This window comes from Gossypium arboreum, chromosome 2 (genome assembly GCF_025698485.1).
Source record: "Gossypium arboreum isolate Shixiya-1 chromosome 2, ASM2569848v2, whole genome shotgun sequence".
In the NCBI taxonomy this organism is placed as follows: Eukaryota; Viridiplantae; Streptophyta; class Magnoliopsida; order Malvales; family Malvaceae; genus Gossypium; species Gossypium arboreum.
In genome coordinates this window covers 104,586,521-104,608,578 of record NC_069071.1, presented here as the reverse complement: position 1 = coordinate 104,608,578, position 22,058 = coordinate 104,586,521, and the positions used below count along the sequence as shown (strand labels likewise).

The following is a 22,058-nucleotide window of genomic DNA, read 5'->3' as shown; positions in this document are numbered from 1 at the left end:
AGAGGGAAAACGTTCCATGTAAGATGTGATACAACATCAAGAACAAGGTGAACTTCCACATTGTTAAATCTCGATCTGACAAGTTCAAGGAGAAGTGTGCAATGCGAGACATCAGATGTGCATGGAAAATCATGGCTTCTGTTAAGAAGAAGATGGGGATATGGACCATAAAGAAATACACAGCTCCGCATATACGTGTTGTAACGAGTACTGCATCAAAACTAATTGGTATTTAAAGAGTTGAATTGCTAATTTTAACGTACTCGTGTTGTTGCAAGTATTTCATGGGATTATCCAAAATTAGATTCAGAGATGATCTCAAATATAATACTACCTATAATCAAAGCGAGTCCTAAGGTTTTTGTGTCGATTTTAATTGAAAATATCTATAGCCAATTTGATTACACGTCGTCCTATCATAAGGTGTGGATCGCAAAGCAAAAGGCGTTGGAGAATATGCATAATGGGTGGGATGCGTCGTACAATGATTTATGGCAATTGTGTCAAGTACTGGAGAGGTACATTCCAGGTTGCATAACCAATCTAAGAATGATGCCTACGTACTACAATAACTGATTGTTCCATGGATGTTGAGTGTTCTATTGTTTCTTCTAGACTTTCAAACAATATTGACAAGCATTCCAATACTGTAAGCCATTGGTAAAAATCAATGGTACCTTTATGTATGGGAGATATACCCATCGATTGTTGTTGGTTATGGCATAGAACAACAATCAGAAAATCCTAATGATTGCCTTTACAATAATGCCGGGAGAGTTAATAGACGATTGGGATTTCTTCTTATCTAGGTTGGGGAGGCATGTTTGCCCCAACCTGATATATGTGTCATTTCCAACAAGGGACATGGCATACTGGCCGCAATTGAACGACAAGGAAGCCTTTGAGACCACACACACCATAGGTATTATCTAAGGCATGTTACAGTGAACTACCATGGACAATACAATTATGCAAACTGATCAACATGGGTATGTATTCACCACCATTTCAATTGTTTGATATTTAACCGGTTAGCAGATGTTGAGTATTATGGATTAACTATTCACTTTCTCGATAGGGTACGAGCTCGTTAATTAACAGTGTCGAGGCGGGGTACTTCTCTAATATGTCATTCGATCACTAAACACAATTGTACAATGGAGGTCTACGTTATGGGCACATGACGATAAATCTGGTAGAATACATCGATTCCGTATTGAAAAGAGCATGCCATTTGCCAATAACCTCGGTTGTCAAAGAAACATATTTTCGTTTGGCTGAAGTTTTTCCAAAGTGAGCGAAGAAATAGGTTGGACAAATGCAGGGAGGTTGCATCTGCAGCGATAATGTATTGAGAGAAATTAGGAAGGCTATAGCACGAGCAAACTGTATGTATCCAATGTGTCACTCGTGCAAAGACCTATTGTTTCGGGTTATGGAGTTCAATAGACCAGACCAAGGTATTAACGAGAGAGCATATCGTGTAGACCTGAAACAACGAACTTACAACTGTGGAGATTTGACGCAATTCGTTTTCCCTGCACTTATGCAATTACAGCATGTAACAATCAATGTTTGGATCACATGAACTTTATGGATGAAGTGTACAAACTAGAACACATGTATAACATGTGGAGAAACGTATTAGCATCGATCCCAGAGGAATATATGTGGACGTTTGTATCAAGTGCTCCATTCGAGTTTTTACTCTATAGATCATTGTGTCGCAAATTAAAAGGTCGACCGACATCGACTTGGATACACAACAACATGGACATTCAGGAGAAGTCAAACCAACCGAGCTTATACAGATGGTATAAGAACCCATGGCATACAATGTCGTCATGTCTACATCGACAGAATGATATTAGGACAACACCTCATTAACATATTTATTAATTTTTTAATTCATACTCAAATTTTGAAGTAACTTGTAAACACCAGATTTTATTATACCATACAAAAAAATACAACTTTGTTCTATTGTTCTAATGCATGCTTGATTTAATAATATGAAATGACAATGACAACCAATTTTGATCCAAAAATGATGTTTATTTAAAACATAAGGATGTACAACATCGATACAATAAAAAACATTTCATATTTATTTAAAAATTTACGTCACAAGTACAAAAATAAAATAAATCAATCCAATCTTCGGTCAGAATGTGTACCACATCGGTGTGGTCGACGGTTGTGAGTCAAATTCCTTCTTGGTTCAACCTCTAGTACAGTTTTAGAAGCTATCTTAAATGGATAAGATTTCGTGACTTATCGGGCATTAAGAGACCCCCGATAATCATAAGGATGTTAGTCCAAGCACGTTGTTCTCTTTAGACTTTAATCGAATCCTCATTGAGCACATTGGAATTTCTTTTTAATTAATTCATATCTATCCAAGCTCCATAAATCGTTTTTGGAACCCTCACCAAAAGTTGCTTGTATACATCTCTCCAATCAAATGCGTGAACTCGAGCTGTAACTACATCTCCTCCAGAGTGATAGTACACTCGCTGTATAGAAAATGAAATGTGTGCGTCTCGAGTCTCCACCTTTCCACCAACAAGCTTGCAAGTGTGGGGTCCAATTTACACCCCCGACCGATAAGGGCCACGTGCAAAAATCTAGCATTTCACTAGTAGAGTTCGATTAAGGGTGATGGAGGAGCGGGTAGATTATAAATATACGTATTCAAAATTCGATCTTCCACCTATATATAAAAAAACATATAAAATATTAAATTCCAATATAACAAGAAAATAGTTAAATTAAATTACATTAAATATAATAAAAAATTATTACCATTTGCAATTGATCGACAGAAATGTGCTTGCCATCCAAAAGGATTAGAGATTGTGCTACTGTTAGTTTCAAAAAACACGAAATAAATTGTAATAAAAAAATATTTTACGAAAATCTTAAGACAATTTTAATAAAAAAAAAAGAGTTGAGAGAGAAATAAATTTTGAATGATAAATTAAGAGGGAATAGAGAAATTTGATAGAGATTTGAGAATGTAAGTGAGAGTTGAGATTGAATTGAAGAAAAAATGAAATGGGGAAATTTATATAGAAAAATAAAATAGTCTTTGGAGGGGAGCCGTTAGTCCCAATGACTAATTAAATAGTCGTTGGGGTGAGTGACAGTTTAGGGAAATGCTTCCAGTTGGAAGCGTTTTCTTGCAAATACGCTAAAAACGCTTCTAACTGGAAGCGTTTTTTTTGTAAATTAGTTAAAAACGTTTTCAGTTGAAAACATTTTCATTAAATTGGCCTAATCTCGTAAGTTTTCAAAAAAAGGACCTAATTTAATTTTTTAAAATTTTGGGTATTTTTAAGTTATTCACTCCATATTTAGAGTATTCAAACATATTAGTAACTTATTATATCTATTTATTTATTAGCATCTCGTTAGATAATTTAGGAATAAATATTAAGTATATTATTAATTATTATGTGATAACAAAAAGTAATTTAACCAAATATGTAGTATATTTTAAGTTTCTTTCAAATAAATATGACAAAATTTATTAATATAAAATAATAATTAAAACGATTTTATTAATGACATTTTATTATCAACTTAAAATTATAGGCATATTTCAATAAAAAATTATTAATATAAAATTAAAATAAAGGGAAGGATCCACTTACACAATGTAAAAATTAAAGTAATTCTACGTATTTCTATAATTATTTATATGATTAGTATTTTAACAATCCAACTGTTACTTTTCATGGCCTATTCATGTAGATCATTCATGCCAAATTTGATGTAAATTTAAAACTTCTAACTATTTGTTTTATTTTTAAAAAATCAACTGTTGAATATTTATTAATATATAGAGTATTTTAGATCGATATGATAGGGATATCAAATCGGTTTGAAATTTTACATGAATGACAAGTACAATTATATTGATAAATTCAATGATTGTATCGTTAAAATATTAATCATATAAATAGTTATGGAAGTGTGTAAAACTACTTTAGTTTTTACATTGTGTAAGTGGGCCCCTCCCCTAAATTAAATATAATTATTGTTGATAAATGTACAACAAAGAGTAGAACAAGGAAGAGGATGTGGTGATGTTGAGGAGGTTGGTTCACCTTGAGAGGCAGAGATCTAGAAAAGACAAGAGGACAAGAAAAAAGTTGGGGAGAAGGTTAAGGAGGATTAATGCTCAAGAATTGCTTAAGGGCTCCAAAAGATCATTTTTCCCATTGTTTGAGAGGGTATCTATAGGAGAGATCCTCTTGTCTGTTAGTATGACATGGTAGGTCGTTGCAAAGATGTTTCTATTAGGGAGTACGTGAAGGACATGCACATTGGGGCTCATTTTGTTACGGCAATACAAGGTTGTTATGCTCAAGTGGGGTACAATGATTTTTAAGGGTGTGTGTGAACATTGTGTTCACACTTAAAAAGCGGGTGCCTGTCAAAGATACTTACCAAGTGAGTGGACTATCTATAGAAGTTCGAGGTCCATGTCTCCTAGAAAGGAGTAGGTAGCTTAGGTCCCTTGCTAAATCAAGGGTCAGAGGAAGAGAAGAAGTTCGAGAAGGTTGGCCTCCAAGGCATCGAAGTGGGAGAGGTCAGTTAATGTAGAGTCAAAGAGCTATTTCGCATATAGTTTTTCATTTGACATATGTCCAAGTCTAAAAGGAGGTATAACAATAGTCTCCTCTCCTCCCCAAAAGTCGAAAGATGGGTTACAAAATGGCTTGCCTTGACACACCAAATATTATAAACTAGGTTACAAAATGGCTTACCTTGACACACCAAATATTATAAATTGAGAGAAAGGTGTGTGATTCGGAAGGTACAGTAGTGGGTAGTTCATTACGTTGCAGAAAATGAAAAGTTGCTTAAGTGTTTCTAGAATATTTGTCATAAATGTAGGATTGAATCAATTGCGGCTAGGGAGTAGAGGCAATAATGAGCAACAGTTGAAGGGTGATGTATGGTTAATTGCTATTACTAATGTTTCTATTATCAATTTTCAATATAAAACTACTAGATAGATCATAGTTTCGATAACAAATTCTTTAAATTCTTCAAAGGATACTTTAAATTCTTTCTCTAGTAGTTGACCAACACTTATTAAATTTTGATCAATTTTAGGTACATAAAAAATATTTACTATGTTTTTGTACCTTAAATTGTTGTAATTGCAATATTTCTTGTCCCTTTTGCATAAATATAACCACAATTTCCTATTTTGACTTAATGGCTTTAGAAGGCTTCAAATTCATCAAGAGAGTTTTGTCAAAAGTCATATGATTTGTGCAACCACTAGTAACCAACTAGCTCTTCTGAAGAACTTTTAGTTGAAAAATACATTGTGACAAACATTTATTCTTCCCCGTCTTGATCAACTACATGGGCTTCTTTGTGCTTCTATAGGTTGATTTGCAAACACATGTTCATGTCCAAATTGATTGCATTTGCTACATTTTGCATCCAGTCTCTTCCAACATTCATATGGTGGATGACTTATTTTACCGCAATGCTAACAAGGTGGGTAGTTTTTCTTTGAACTTCTACCTTGCTAAGAGTTTGGTCGTTTGCAGACTTTTCAGCAAATGTCACCGAAGTCTTTCTATCATTTTTTTCTTTTTGTGCTTTCCTACCTCCTCGTGCTTGACTAGCAACAACTCTATCAAAGTAATTTTAAATAAATCTTTTGTGTTTTTAGAGGCGGTTGTTGAAGTTTCATATATTTCAAGCACTGTTACAAGATCTTTTTTCAACCATTTTGGAATCTAAAAAATGAGTGCCAAGCAACTGTACTTTGTTGGCAATGCCAAGTAATTTGTATAAGTATTGTTTAATTGTCTTAAACAATTTCATCCTCCACAACTCAAATTCCTTTATGCTCCGTTTGGGAACATAAATTAGAAAATTTGCATTTAGATTTCAATTATTATGTAAATGGTAAGAATAAAATGCATATATTATGTATAAATTTATTGAGATTAAATCTAACAAATATAAGAAATGTATAAAAACATGGATTTGTTTAATCCAAAAATATTTTAAGGATTGCAACTTCATTATTAAATAGGCTTCTAGCAAATCCATGAATTTGAAAAATGATCATGAATGTTATATTACTAAATAGTTTACTATTCAATTTACACCATTTTTTAAATCCTAATTCCGAAACATTACCTTATTAAATTCAACACATGCATGCATTGTATCCCTTCATTTGAGTTAGTCCTACACTTGTTTGGATAATTTGAGAAACATAATTATCGTGAAACTTGTTGAAACAGTAGCAAACAAGTTGCTTTTGCCTTGGACTTCTTGCCTTTTATTTTTCTTATGGCTTTTGATTCGGACCAACCAGGATAAGTTTTTTTTTTTATTTTTTATAATGGAGGATTTTTATATTCCTTTTCCATGTCCTATGAAAGATCAAAAGCCTCAAAGTAAGTCCCTACTGTTATTGTCTAAAGTTGATAATTCTTATCTTTGAATACATAAAATATTTGGAAAAAAATAGTACTTTTAGTCTCAATTACGCTCACAAATCATTAAGAAAAATAGCTCGATACCAATTAATTTTTTTAAAAAAGTAAGAAAATAATAAAGTAAAAAATTATAGTATTTAAAAGTCACTCTACAATGCTAACTAATACACAAGTGAGTTTCAATTATTCAACTATCAACTCTTTAAGATAGCTAACTTACAATAAAAAATAGATAGTTATGATACTATAAATTAGTAAATATGATCTTGAAGATCCAAAAGTTGACGAATAATTCCCTTTAAAATAGGGATATTTTATGATTATAAATCTTGATTACTAGTGTGATAATATAAGGCAAAGTTTTATTTATTGCACATGTATTATAATAGCTAGACATAAAAAAATAGTTAGTACAATCAGGGGTAAAGTCAGGAAATTTTTTTAAGAGGATCGAAATTAAATCGTAATTATTATGATAGTAAAAATACAATTTTTAAAGGATTAAATCAAAATTTTATCATTTTAGGGGGCAAAGTACAAATTTACCTTTATTAATTTATAATTTTAAAAGTTAAAAATAAAAAATTTTCTATTTTAGGGGGACTGGGACCCCTACGAGCATCCCTAGATTCAACCCTGAGTACAATTTTTAATTTGAAACTAGAAAAATAAGCAAAAAACTCTTATAAAAAAATAGAATTTTTCTTGATTTTTCAAAACAAGTCATATAAATAGCTAAAATTATCAAATAAAATAAATTTATTACTAATTCATATACTAAAATACGATAAATAAATAATACTAGTAACAAAATTAGCATCAAAGCTTGATAAAATTTTTAGTGTCAAAATAGAAATCATAATAAAGCAGATAAGTAGAGTTAATAATTTGACATGTCTCTTAATTATTAAAATATAATATAATGTAAGTCAAAAGATTATTTCAAATGAGGTCTTATTTTTAACCTTACCCATAAAGATATAAAAGAAAAATACTAATTCAATAGTTACAACAAAGATACGTGCAGAAATTGATAAATGGAGACATTGACAGAGTTTTTTTGGACAGATTTGAAATAGTTAGGAAGTTAAAGAGAATAGAATGTGCAACGAGCGAAGGGGCCATTGTTTTTATGCAGAAAATGGTTGAAAAGCTCGGCAAAATGGCTCTTACGTTCTGGGGAAGCCATGACATGACCTCTCCCTCTCTCGGGTTGCCGCATCCAAGCAATAATGCTTTGCTTCAATTTAATACTAATTATTCATTAATTAACAACATTTAATTACGATCATGATTCAGATGTGGAATCCCACTGAGTCATAATTTAGAGAAAGTAAAAGGGTTCCTTAAATCTGATTGCTTGAGCAAAGACAGGCAGACCCATGTTTGCTCTCCAGGAAACAGTACAAGTTTACCTAATAATTCTCAAATCTCCAAACTTAATTATGATAATTAAATCAATGTTTTAGCACATCCCATTGATGACTTCAGCTCTGCTACCCTAAAATATTCCAACCCTTTTTATTTTATTAACTCAACCCCCATTGATGACTTCAGCTGCTACTCATTATTTATTGTTCCTGTTTTTTTAACCTTTCTTTGTAACATGGTTGCTCCTTTGTTTATTTACATAAAAGCAACACAAATCACACTTTTATATATTATTCCTTACTTGCTTTCAAAATATTTCTCTTTTAAAATCCAAATTAAAATTCTATTATTGTATATGGTTTAAATGGCGGATGTGTTGAGGTTGGCTAACCCTAACCACATCTTTCCTCCATTTTTCTTCTTCTTGAGCTTAGCCATTGGTTTTCATGTCTGACATCAAGCATCTTGTCACGTTTTGAATTTTGCATTTCAATTAAAAGTGGGGGTCATTTTATATATGCTTCTAATTGAGCTTCTCTTTTTTTTTTTTCTTTCAAAAGTTTCTCATTTTCTTTTAGTTGATTTCTTCCCACTTTTAATTAATAATTTCTTTTTTTTAGAAAAAGGGGGTTATCAGCTATCAACTCGAAGTGATTGATGTTAATCTAATCACTAATTAAGAGCTAGAAATTAAACTTATCGAAAATGACCAAAACCAAGTAAACTTACTTTATTCTCATGTGGACACCGCTTTTATTCACCTTATATCTTAATATCTGAAAAAGAAAATTAATCTATTCTTTTCTCTTTTGTTTCTTATATATATATATATATATATTTGTAGTAGTGGAACGTTCAAAAAAATATGCAGGTTTTAACCCATTTATGAATGATGATTAAATTTGTATTTGATGATATTTGAGAAGAAAGATAATTGATATTAAAAGTGGAAAGGAGTTAGAAATATGTATTTGAAGAAAAGCAGAACTTGGTAGAGTAAGGAAAAAATATGAAAAAGGTTGTGGTTAGGAAATGGACAAATGAATCAATTAATTTAAGATTGGATAAAGCAATATTTGTTTGTGATGTATTCTTCTCTTATACAATAGGAGAGTCTGAGTTAGTGATTACGTGACGAATGGGCCGTTCATTAGTCAACTCTATCCTTTTTTGTTGAAGGGAGAAAAAAAATGAAAAAATAAAATTGTTGCTGACGATGAAAGGGAAAGGGATTCACAGTGGATATCCCCCTCCCCCCCCCCCCCAAAAAAAAAACATTTTTTATTGTTATTATAGTTTGAAAATGGAGATTCTTCTGCTTTGATAATCAATATAAGTTTTGATGGAGATGAAACCCAAGGTTTTGGTTTTATATATATCTATTATCCTTGACGAATGATTTTCATATTTGGCGATATGGGGAGATGATGGTGGATACCTACCAATTTACTGTCAAACAGGATAACGATGACATGCAGTAGTAGTGGTTGGATACATGAAAGCGCTTAGATAGATACCTGGAACATTATTATTATATGTTGGATTTAGAAATCTGGAATCAGACAAGAATAGTTGACTTTTGCTTCAGCTAAACTCCACTTATTAATAACAGATATATCAATGGTGGCAAGGTGTTTAAATGGAAACCCAGAAATTACATGGTAGAAGAAACAAACTTTTGTTCTTCCTCACCATGTTTACAGTGTGTCAACTTTAGATATCACGTTCATGAACTGTTGGATGAATTAAAGATCAAAAACAAATAAAAATTTGGAAATGTTATTTAAACATAGTACTAAGTTGGGTTTAGTGTTTAAATAAAAAGGAAATCGGTGTCAAATATATGAGTATACAGAATAATTCTAATCCTAGGTTACAAGTCACATACAACTTTAGTTCTTCAGAGACTTAACCTCAAATCCAAAGCTAAGCCTGAGGGATATGAATCATTTTGAAGAGCAGCTGGTGGTAAATTCAGATCCAATCCACAATCTTCCTTTGCTGTCAAAAGGTTGAGTGATGATGCCTCATCATCCCCTTTCTCCCAACGATACCTTTTATGCCCACCTAAGGCTTGACCACTAGACAACAACTTCCAACAAATGCTGCATTTGTGACCCAACACCATCATCATCTTATCCTCATCAAAGCTATGATCCTTGACATCGTAGCCCTCGCTTCTTGTTATCGCGAAACAACCCTTGACATTCTTGTGGCTAGCCCACTGACCCCCTAATGCTTGGTGTGACGCGAGACCTTTCTTGCAACTCGAGCATTCGAAACGGATATTTGCACCCAAATGTTGTGAAAAAGCTTCGGTTTCTTGAACCTCGGGTCGATAACTTGTACCACATTCGCTCTCACTAGCGGTGGAACCATTTGCCAGCATCAATAAGGAGGCTGCAATTTCATGATCGTCCTCAGTCATCAAGGTCTCCACATTACTTGCGGCTTTAACAGGGCGGCAATAATTAGGAGGGGGGTTAATTCCACGCCACTGTCGCTCAGGGTGACATCGCATATGTCCGAAAAGTGCTTTCCATGACCAGAACTTCTTGCCACATTCAGTGCAAGGACGTGTAATCTTTGGTGCAGCAGGGTCAGGTTTTTTGGCATATTTAGGCCTGGAAACGGTGGTGCTAGAACAAGTCGGGAATTGACCAACGTCGACCTTTACTACTTTTGTACGTTTCTTGCGGGGTTTTGGATCATAATTCACAGTATTGCTTGAAGAAGAAGGCAAGTCCAGGACGTTATGTTGGGTAACAGAAGAAAGGAATCGAAACCCATGATCAGAATCAATGTTTTCGTTCATTTTCAGTAAAAAGAAAAGAGAGAAGAAAATATCAAAGAGACAATGGAGAGTTGAAAGAAGGAAAAATTGTAAAAATGGAGGCTGTGGTGTTTTTGTAGGAGTGAGGGCAGTTACTAAGGTTATGGGACAGGGAAGTTATCAAGTGAGCGGTTTTTTTCAGTTAGGATGTTGGAAACATGGGGTGGTTTACATTTGGGTTATGCTTCACTGCTTTCACCAAGTATAATATGTTACTTGGTGCATACGGTAGACCCTATAATCATGCCACTTTCTTTATGGATAAAGTTTCTTTTTTTAAAAAAAAAAATTATTTATAAAGGAATCAAAAGTATATTTAACACACCTCAAAAATAGCCTAGTGTCACAATTGTATTTAAAAAAAAAGTAAATTTAACAAAGATAACTATATTTAAAAAAAAAAAGACAATTATTACCAATGTCTTAATAATCAGATTAATGATCAAACCGTTCAAATCACTAATTTCCAGTTCATGAAACAATATTCCATTCGATTAAGTAAAAAATGGTATAACTAACGGTCAAGGTTCTATGAAAACATTTAACAAGAAGTTTATTCTGTTTCCTGAAAAATAATTTTCGAAAAACATATATCCACTTTGTATTTAGCCAAACCCCATATAGTTAAATCTCAGAAGTAAATAGAAAAGAAGCCAATTTAGCAGGAAGGGCTGACTAGGACAAATATGAGAAAAAAAGGATCATTTCACTACAATATGACAGTACAGTTTGAATTTGATACTTTCCAGCATTTTTTCTAAGAAAAATACACAGATGGATAATCCAAGGTGAAACCCACAGAATAACATAGTCACCCCAGAGTGACCACTGCAGGAAAAAAACTAGGATGAACGAAGAACCAATCACGAGTGCAGCCACTTTCTATGGACCGGTTACAACTTACTACACTGACTACCTTGCACTTGATGCCTTTTCATTTGTGTGACTGATCTGGTTGAGTGGAGGGTGCTTTAACCATCTTCATAGTTCTTCCCATGACATTTAAAATGCTGACACGCTGCAACTCTTTTGCTGGGAAAAGAAGATCAGATTATATCAGATCCACGATGCACAGATGCAGTCATAGGTGCTAAAGGATCAACTAAAGGAAACAGATGGCACCATAAGAATGCTACTAATAACAAAGATTGTGGACATCAAACCACGTCCAGTTACAATATGCTGTCTTGGAAATAACCAATTAATTGCAAAGGTGGTATGTTATAAATATGGTATACATTTGACCTCCTAAAAACTGAATCTTTTTATATCTATACATCCGGCTATACATACTTAAATGCCACCTTTCCGCCCAAAGCCCAAACTACAAACCAAAAAAGAAAGACAGATAAATTACCTTCCTCCAGTGAGAGCTGAATTGATCTTTTTTCCAGCTCAATAGCATGTCTGCTGAGTTCAACTGCAGAAAGACATCGAAGCACTGACAAGATAACATGAATAAATTGTAAATCAGTATTGTAAGAATTTTATAACTGGAAAAGCAGTTTATCGGAAGACTGATTCATCACATGGACATACTCTGGATATAATCCTCTTGATCGGATTGGTCCAACTTTTTCAGTAGCATCTGCAATTGATAATATCGCTCTTCCCAGTGAAGTTTCCTAATTCCTTTCAGGCTATCCAACAAAGGAGAAGTAGTAACAACTGGATGTTGACTGGATTCTGAGGGTGTTAATTTCATAGCAGACTTTCCAGGAGGTAAAGGTACGGAAGGTTTGGAAGATGATCTTGTCAGTGATGCCATTGGTAGTGGTGCAAGAGCTGGAAAACAAGGAACTCTCAACTCCTTTATTTGGGATTTTAGTTTGTTACTTTCCTCCGGTTGTCTAACTTGCCTCATTTGTTGGCAATTACTTGTGCTGGTATAGTCAAAAACACTGCTTTTGCCTAATTCTGCTTCGCATTTTCTCCGGACATAGACAAGGTGCCCATTTGCAGCACAACTGCTTGGAGATTGGCATTGCGAGGGGCTCACAGGACATTCAGGGGATGGTCTCTTAGTTCCAGAAACCTTGATAGGATCAATACCAGGACCTCTATCTTTAGGAAATGGAGAGCTCCCTGCAGAGTTGGGCACAATTCTATTTTCGTTCTGGAGGTCTCTCAATGGTGTCTTCTTTGCACCAGCTGGAGGTTGCTTATCACAGATGGGTGAGTTATTCTCTGGGTTCAGCATTCCATATTCACTGAATTTAGGGTCTACCGTTTGTTGAACCATCTGATGATGTTTGATTCTGGTAAGACCATGGTCATCATAAAAGAACCCAATTTAAAACTAACCACTCAGTTCTTGAACTAAAGAAAGAAAAACAGCTTTTTGGAGACATAACGTCTGCAACCTGAATGACTAAATATACCTTTTATGCAATCTATTACATATGCTTACCATAAATAACCAGTAGAGCTCAGATTTGGCTTAAAGTGGAAAAAACAATTAAGTCAAACGAAGCAAATTCCAAAGCTATGATCAGTCCCCAGTAACAGATCAGAAAATTGACCACGCACATAGAAGAAAATCAAGCAGGCCGTGGCATCATAACTTGGACAAGAAAGGCAATACAGTAGACAGTATGAAACTAAATGGATGTTTTATCTGATTATGAAAATCTGAACTTAATTACCAGTACATCTTCTAACTATTAACAACAACCATAGACAACGAACGTATCGGTACTTGGGCTGTAACTTGAAACCAAATTAAAAATGGAACTTGTATCATTTGAGAATAAAGTTTATACTAAAATGCATTTGAAATTGAATCCTCATGTTTAAGATCAATATTTTTTTCAATTCCAAACAAAGCATGACTGTAGGTTCCCAAGGAGCTCCATTGCATCCTCCACGCATTTAGGTTTAACTTTCTTTTCACAGCAATAAGAAACAGACTTCGCATACCAAGATGTGACAGTGGTACAATTAATTTATTGCCAGTGACATTGAACGAAGAATATTTTGAATAATAAATTGTAGAATTGTGGATTACATCAACCAAAAGCAGAAACTAACTGGAAAAAACAGAAAGAATCAAAGGTGGAGACAAACATATGCAGACTAACAACACCATTCTTTCAATTTCTCTTTGATTCTATAAACAGAAACACATTACAGACTGCAAAATTCTAAAGCCCCAGTAACCTAGGCATTACATTCAACACAAATAAATAAAAAATGTTGGCACATAGGATTTGTAAAATGCATTGAAATTTGAAAGAATACTACCCATTGAATCAAAATGCGGAAATTTGAACAAAAATCGAAATATTTATACAACTAAGAAGGTTGATCAAATTCTACAAACTCAAAATTACCAAACAAAATTAAAACAAGAGAGATATGAAGAAAATCTAGAAATAAAACAAAGTCGGAAAGACAGTTACCTTAGCTCATCGAAAACACGGAGGAGCGAAAGTGAGAATGAAAGATAGGTTTCAAAAGTAAGGAACTTTGCCTCTAAACTGGGTAGTTCAATTTACCGTTTAGTCCTCTTCACTTTTCTTTATTTTCTAGTTTATCTAACGAGTCTTGGGAAATTTCCAATGTGACGCCCTAATCTTTGGAGTATTTCTGAAAGTTCCCCAAAACTTTATAGCAATTGTTTATATCACTCTTAATCTCAAATCAATACTACAAAATTATTGGATTTGTTTCTCAAAAGCAAACACTACATTTCTTCAATAGGAGTGGACGGATTGGCGCGCATTTTTATGGACTTAAATGCAACTTCAATAAGTTCAAGCTAAAAGTTTAAATCGTCAAATAAATGTTTCCTAGTTTAAATTCGATAGCTTAATCACTTTAATTAAAAATTCAAAATATATTTAAAATTTAAGAATAATTATATTTACAAAATTAAAGACAAAAACAACCAAAAAATATTCAATTTTTTTGTTAAAAATAAAATAATTTCTGGCTTTTTTGGTTTTCAACTTTTGATTTTTACCGACTTCTAATTCAACCCAGTCCAATTCTAACAATATTATATAATTATTACTTCTTATCAAGAATCTTAAAAATCGCACTTATCAAAAATATTTCACCATTAAAACTCTAAAAAGAAAAACTTTACCATCAATCTATTAATTAGTCAAAGGTGAAAATTTTAATTATTATGTCCATGTAAGTGCCACTTATCAATCCACGTCCCTTTATATACACAGGACATGACACACTAACATACATGCAACTCACAGTTCATCGACTCCGTAGAATCGAACAGCAACAGAGTGCATGAATTGAAGATGCTGGAACCATCCTTTTAAAGTTCTCAAAATTAATCCAATGTGTGTATGTACACAGCCAAGTGCGTGGGCAAAAGATGGAATGATCCAAGAATACGCATAAGCCTATATATCAAGTTCTCTGGGTACATCATCCTGTTTACCACGTCATTAAACAGTAAACGTGTGCCCAAAAAAGGAATCAGCATAATCTGTGGTTTTGCTAAGTCAGCAGGCCGAATCAACTAATCTTACATCACAGTTCTTGTTCAAATTTAAAAGCATTATCTTGAGGAATTACTGCCCCGGGTTACCTAGAAGTCTCTCAACCGCCGCATGGACATTTCCAGCAGTAGCACGTAGTGCTCTGATATTCTCTACCGTATCGTAAAACCCCATTTCTTGTAATTGTGATAATTGTGTAGCGTAGAGTTCTTCTGGGGGAACTGGAAAAGAATGAAGATAAAATTAGTAGCGGCTCATAAGTGTAGCAACTCTGATTCATAAAGACGCAGAAACATATAAGAATGCTAACCATCAGGTTGGTTGGGAACACTCAGGCTACCAGCACCTAGACCACCAAACATATTCATTAACGACTCCAGACCAGCAGTACCTGGAGCTCCTGAAAATGCAATTAAACCGAATGAATGTGTAAAACATAAAGATATATGAAAGAAGAGCTGGTAACGGAACGTGGCAAAGGAAACTAGAGAGAGCCCTTGATGGTTCAAGGAAGTTCTCTTTGTGCCCTTTGTATAGAAAATTCATAACTACAGTTTGGACACTTTTTTTTTTTTTTTCGTACCTGTAGTACCACCAGTCTCTGATGAATCCCTGCAAGAAAGCCAAGAAGTTGTAATCATTGAAGCGTGAATCATAAAAGGCACATTAAAACCTATGAAGCTAAAAATATGCCAAGATTAATCATCTTAGGGCCAAATTACCATATAAAAAACAGAGAGAGCTTAGAGAGCTTCATTCTATTTTGAAATCCCTCAAAGGGCCCAATTTAAAACAATATTTCAGAAATAATTATCTAATACTGTTGAATAGGGTACAAGATATCTACAGTTATCTAAAAAACAGACATATAAATCACTTAAGAACACAAGTCTGATATGCATGTATTGTACTTAGGACAACCTCAAAATGCAAAAAGGCAATTGATGCTTTTGTTACCAATGGAATAGATGGAGGTGTACTATCACTTACCGGGTAGTTTGTTGTTGATTGAGCTGGGATAGAAGTGATTGCTGTAAACCTAGCATTTGCTGCAAGAAATAAAAGAAAACAAGGGAAAGGTAGGAGACTTAATGTCAAAATAGTGCTTGTAAACAAAAATCTGATACTATCCAGTATGGCAGCCTTAACATGCCTAGAAGACCACGTGAGCTAGATGACCTTATAGAAAAGAAAGATTCAAAACCATTAAGTCATGTAAGAACTAAGCATTTATTACGAGAGAGCTCAGAAATGCCTAACAGCATAGAATATACCTGCATTGTCTCGGGTGAAAACATCTGATGAAGTACTTCTGGGTTTTGCATCATTTCTCTCAATTGAGGATTCAAATCAAACATTCCGCGTAGTTGCGGGTTGAGATTCATAATCTAAAAGTAAAAACAGACTCTTAACAAGATGGACCAAACCAAAATGAGAATCTCTTAACCTAAGTGATTCTTGAAAGTACCTGATTCATATATTGGGGATTAGACACTATGCTCTGCATCATCTGTGATAGAGCTGGATTTTGCAACAATTGAGTCAACTGAGAAGCATCTGGCATTCCATTCATCATGGGTGGTACATCCGGAAGTCCAAGGCCTCCCAGACCACCAAGACCTGGTGCCCTAGCATCTCCAGCAGGATTTGACCTTGCAGTAGCATTGGTCTGGGTGCCCCCTGAGAATTTGTAACATAAAAATTTTCAGTATTTTTAGTACATATTTTCAACAGTAGTAAAATGCATTTAAAGAAGACAAAGATTTAGATTTCTGCTTCACCATACATTATCCATGCTGCAATTGTGGTAAAACAGTGACGGATAAATCAACTGAAATTACAATAAATTTTTTTTCTTCTTCCTAAGTATAAAGGAATCCCATTAATATTGGAAAACTTCAAAACAAAAGATTAAAGTAATTCAAAGTCAAGCAAATATGGACAGCAACATAAATATTAGACGAGTTTCAAACAAATCATAAATCCCACAACCAAATAAACTTAGTATAACATCCATTTTAAACGATTCATATATTCTAGTTCAGTCAGATGTATTAGTTTCATGCACCATCTGTGGTAAAATATTATAGGATACATCACTTTAGCTAACTGTTCAAAATTTTCCAAACCATTAGCTTTCAGGATTATGCTTCTTTACATATTCTTTTTCTAGCTGACCAGTAGCATTTTTATTTCTACTCAGCCTTTTCTCTCTACCATAGGATTGTATGTGCATATAATAAAAAAATGTGCACATTGGACCACAGAGTATGGCTATTCAGAAAAGATGCTTTAATGAAGTAAAGAATGCCGAAACTTACCACCACCAACAGTGTTTCCCCAAGGATTAGGAAGAGGATTTGTGTTTGGGGAAGTTTGTCCATGAGTGGTTTCAGAACCATTTGTAGAAGTGTTGTTAGGTGAACCCCTAGCTTGAGAATCACCTAGATTGCCCAATAGAGCAGCAAATGGGTTTGAGCTCGGACTATTTCCATTATTTCCAGCCATAGTTGTAGCATTCATAAATGGTTCCTGAACATTTTCATACATACGCCTAAGCATGTTAAAACCCTCGGGAGAGGATTCAATATTACTCATAGCCCTGTCAGTGTTCCGCATCATTTCACGCATGAGCTCAGGGTTCCTTGCAGCTTCTAACGTCTGCCGAAGAATACTAGGATCATTAAGTATATGCCCAAGCTCCGGGTTTTGATCAATAATCTCACGCATTTGGGGATTGCTCGCAATCAAACTACGCATTAACTCTGGGTTATTCATCAAACTTTGAATAGCAGGTGTATTCATTAGTTCGCTCATCATGTTTGGATTTTGAGTTAGTTGCTGCTGTACTTGCTCAAATTCAGGAAGTCCAGACCCAAACAAACCCAAACCTCCATTGCCACCAAGTGCATTAAGTCCAGGGAAAGATGATGCTCCCAGACCAGCACCCTCATTAGAACCAACACCCCGTGTGACCCCTGGAGTAGAATTAGGAGTTGCAGTATTTGTGGTAGCTGCAGGAGGAGGTATAGATGAAGATGGGGCAAAACTACGAACCATGTGGACGGTATGATCAGCTTGCAAACCTTCAATAAGGGTGAAAAGAGTGAAATGGTCGAGCAATCATTAAGGATTATGTGCAATATCTGGGTGTACAAGTTACAAAGTTGCTTCCAACCCTCATATGAAATAGATTTATCTTCTAAAGTAATCATTACATAGGCATAATTTATTATTTTCAGTTGTTAAGGCATCATGATAGCAATTAATGAGCCTTCAAATATATAACAATGTATTATTAAGTTATCAAATACAGCTATTTCAACTAATCATTTTTGGGTTCAGACCTCATAAAAATTTTATGTATAAAGCAAGGGAATATTCAATGTAACCTAGAGTTTATGTGCTTGGATAAAAGAAACAAGGGCTTAGCAAGCACATGCACAGCATAATTCTCGTCCCCTGTTTAAAGAGCTTCTTATGTCAAATGCTAAAATTACTTGATAGTTTCCCAACCTCCTTCAGCTAGGAAGCAAAACCAGCATAACTCATCAACCAAAAAAAACTATATCATCAGTTCTCAGATGACTCGCAAATCAAAGGTAGTATTAATGGCTTAAGCTTACAAATTCTAATTCTTCGGATTACATGGATATAGTGATCCAACAGAAAACATCTGTGATCATGTCACAATCTTCAGTGACTCCTGAATAGAAAATGAAATACATGGCCATCTAAATCAGATCAAAAACAGCTCAACAAAACAATGCCAACCCATCAAAATTTGCATTTTCTCAGAGTAATAATTTCGTAAAATAAGCATTTCATTTTTACTGATACTTTCAAAACTTACAATTCAGTACTTCTTACAAGTTTCACCATTTTGAATTATTTCTATTATATTTCTATCGATATAAGAAATAAACCAACCTATATTATAAAAAAGGGGGAAAAAATCTAAAGGCGGTTAGAACTTACCATAACTTTGAAGGGTTTGGTCGTCCTTCAAGACTCGGCCTTTATAAATCAAACGTTGCTGATCAGCTGGGACATCGCAATTCTGAGCCAAAAGAGATTTGAAAACTCCAACGGTTGATTCGAGGCTGGTCCTCACCGTAAATTTTGTACCGTTTGAGCAGCGGATGTTAACCAGCACTCCCTCATCTTCTCCACTGGTACCGAGTCGTGACTCACTCGAATCGCCTTCCCCACCCATAGCCTCCCTTTCTCAGATCGACAACCCTAGAAATTTGGATAAATACGAAAAAAAAAAAAAAGAAATTCCTTTCGCTTTCCTTCTGTATAACTTTGTATTTCCCTTATATTTAGAGAATTAAAAGTATATTTAAAAATAAATGAGATATCAAAGTATTTGGTTTATTTTATAAAAATAAGATGAAAAAAGAAAAAAGAGATTTTTAATTTTAGGCTTGAAGAAATATGGGATTCCAATTTGCAAGTTTCGCACCAACAACGTTATGTTTGGGGTTATACTCCCATTATCTTTTTTATCTTATCTTTATATATTACAAACAACAATTTAATTTAATTTTTAAAATAGATTTTAAATTTATTAACATGATAAAACTTCAAGGTTTGATCTTTAATAAAAGATATTTTATTTTATTTTATTAAAATCAAAAATTAATAAATTTACAATGAATTGATTTCACATCTTAAATATAATAAATACATACATATATACATACATGTATTTTCTTTTGTACTGCTCACTTTACTTTGTTAAGATTAATGCTTGGCTTGTTAGGTGTCTGTTTTGATGGTACCTTGGTAGGCCAAAATGTGTCTATTTTCCCCTCTATTTATTGTTTCCTGTTTTACCATAGTATGTAAAGCCCTTTTTTTTTTTATTGTCGGGATTAGACATGATGATTGATGTGAAATTTTTACGTTTGACTTGAAAAATAATCTTAAAATTCTGTTCAAATTTAATTTAGATTGAAAATATTAAATCTAAACTCCACCAGCTTGTATTATTATTTTATATAAATAATAATATATTATATATATTAAAAATATTAAAATAAATATTTTTCAACAAATTAAAAATATATTAAGAAAATTTTATAGTTAAATAACATTAAGTTATAACTTAACAAGCAAATGTCTCTAAAATAGTAGTAAAATTAACAATAAAATAAAAATTATATAATATCTAAATAATAACAACAAAATAAGAATAATATAATAATAAAACGACAGCAAAACAATAATAAAATTGCAGCAGAAAGAAATCTTAGGATTATTCAAGCCAATGTCGGGCCAAAACATCCTACCCAAGACCCAATTAGTATTATTTTTTATCTAAACTCATTTATTGAGACTATATTTTTTGTTCAAATATTCTCATTTTTCAAGCAGACCTTCGAGCACATGATTAATTCTAATTAGGATGTGTCACAATTATAATCTATATTTGTTGTCTACTTTCTTTGTTCAATGAAGAAAATAAAATTTAATATTTAAACCAATGTGAAGATTTTTTTTTATCATGTAATTGAGACTAAAATATAATTATAATTATAATTTAATAAATTAGTTTATTTTTAAAATAATTGATAAAATTTTCTCCTTTCACGTAATTCATAATTTTTATTAATATATGCGCCGAAAAAATTGTAATGATAAGTTCAATTGTTGGGCCAATCTGATAAATTGGGGCCATATGTTTGAAAAATCACAACACCAAATAAAAGTTGAAAACCAGAAAATTATTTAACATAAATTGAATTAAAATTTAATTTATTGCTAAAACACAGTAATTAGGATTTGATTGAATCTATCCTATTTTTTATATCAAACAGTGTATTTCAAATTCTTGAAAAATATAGGCTATTTCAAGTTTTTTATCACGTTAACTTAATTTAAATAATAATTCATATTTTTATAATTTAATTTATTAAATGTAAAGTAAAATGTTAGGTTTTTTTTACTCTACTAATATTAAATAAATAATTAGTTACTGAAATAGGCAAATGCAATAGTACCCTTCAGTGTCACCTAACACACCGGCGGCACCATCTCACTTTCCCACCAATCATTCAGCCATCATTAGTTTTTTTTTTTTTTAATGTTTTGTCACTATGACAGACGGCATTGCTAATATTTTTAACCATCTTATCAAAAGAATCAATTTGTTATTTTTCTAACTAAAAATTTATTAAAAATATTATCAGTGCTGAATGATTAGGGAAAGTGGAGTGGTGTCATTGGTGTGTTAGGCGGCACCAACGAATACTATTGCATTTGTCTATTTCGATAAATAATTTTTTACCTATTCTATTTTAGTAATTAATTAATTATTTTATATTATTAGGTAAAAAGTCAAAATGTTAGCTCAATTGAGTTTTATATTGAATAGAATTCTATGTATAATATATAAAAAAATATTAAAAGAGAATTTATCATTGTTAATGACAGGTAATTAATCTTTTTTACTTTATACATTTGATTTTTTTAATTTTAATTTATATAATTTTTAGTTTTAGTTTTACAATATTCATTTTATAATTCTTTAAATTTAGAATTTTTCATATGTTATCTTGTGGGAAGATTTCCTTGAGAATTATTTTGATGAAAACTCTATTGTTTACATTGTCTCGAGAGCTTTACTTTACAACTGTATATTTCTTTTTTTATATTTTTATTGTAAGAATTGTATTAGTGTTTGAATTACAAATAGATATATATTAATTATGTTAATTAATTTTTATTTTGAATAATGTTACTTTACATTAATTACATGAAGTAAAATTGAATTGTACATTGAATATATTAAAATGCTTTAATTATGATTTTAATTTTATTATTATAATATTTAAATGTTAAATAAATTATTATATTTTATTATATTTAACAATTTGAATAAAATTAATTTTACAATAA

At 32.7% G+C, this 22,058-nt stretch overlaps 3 protein-coding genes across 4 annotated transcripts; all 3 read right to left on the bottom strand.

Annotated features, from left to right (window-relative positions):
- Positions 1-9,632: 9,632 nt before the first annotated feature.
- LOC108466814 (zinc finger protein ZAT3-like) lies at positions 9,633-10,668 on the bottom strand. Its single transcript, XM_017767174.2, has one exon. The coding sequence runs from the start codon at positions 10,666-10,668 to the stop codon at positions 9,754-9,756; it is 915 nt and encodes a 304-aa protein (XP_017622663.1). The 3' UTR covers positions 9,633-9,753.
- Positions 10,669-11,343: 675 nt separating this feature from the next.
- LOC108464398 (uncharacterized) lies at positions 11,344-14,223 on the bottom strand. Of its 2 annotated transcripts, none has more exons than XM_017764685.2 (4): positions 14,088-14,223; positions 12,226-12,944; positions 12,044-12,127; positions 11,344-11,718 (listed from the first exon to the last, which is right to left on the bottom strand). In XM_017764685.2, exons 2-4 carry the CDS (start codon positions 12,926-12,928, stop codon positions 11,621-11,623), a joined length of 885 nt encoding a protein of 294 aa, XP_017620174.1. In that variant the 5' UTR covers positions 12,929-12,944; positions 14,088-14,223; the 3' UTR covers positions 11,344-11,620. The 2 variants fall into 2 exon arrangements, with proteins under 2 accessions (XP_017620174.1, XP_052877309.1); XM_053021349.1 differs by having other exon boundaries at positions 12,226-12,928; positions 14,088-14,214.
- Positions 14,224-14,963: 740 nt separating this feature from the next.
- Positions 14,964-19,679, bottom strand: LOC108467219 (ubiquitin domain-containing protein DSK2a-like). Its single transcript, XM_017767802.2, has 8 exons — positions 19,131-19,679; positions 17,474-18,238; positions 16,621-16,832; positions 16,427-16,540; positions 16,143-16,201; positions 15,736-15,764; positions 15,463-15,552; positions 14,964-15,373 (listed from the first exon to the last, which is right to left on the bottom strand). Exons 1-8 carry the CDS (start codon positions 19,366-19,368, stop codon positions 15,225-15,227), a joined length of 1,656 nt encoding a protein of 551 aa, XP_017623291.1. The 5' UTR covers positions 19,369-19,679; the 3' UTR covers positions 14,964-15,224.
- Positions 19,680-22,058: the final 2,379 nt, after the last annotated feature.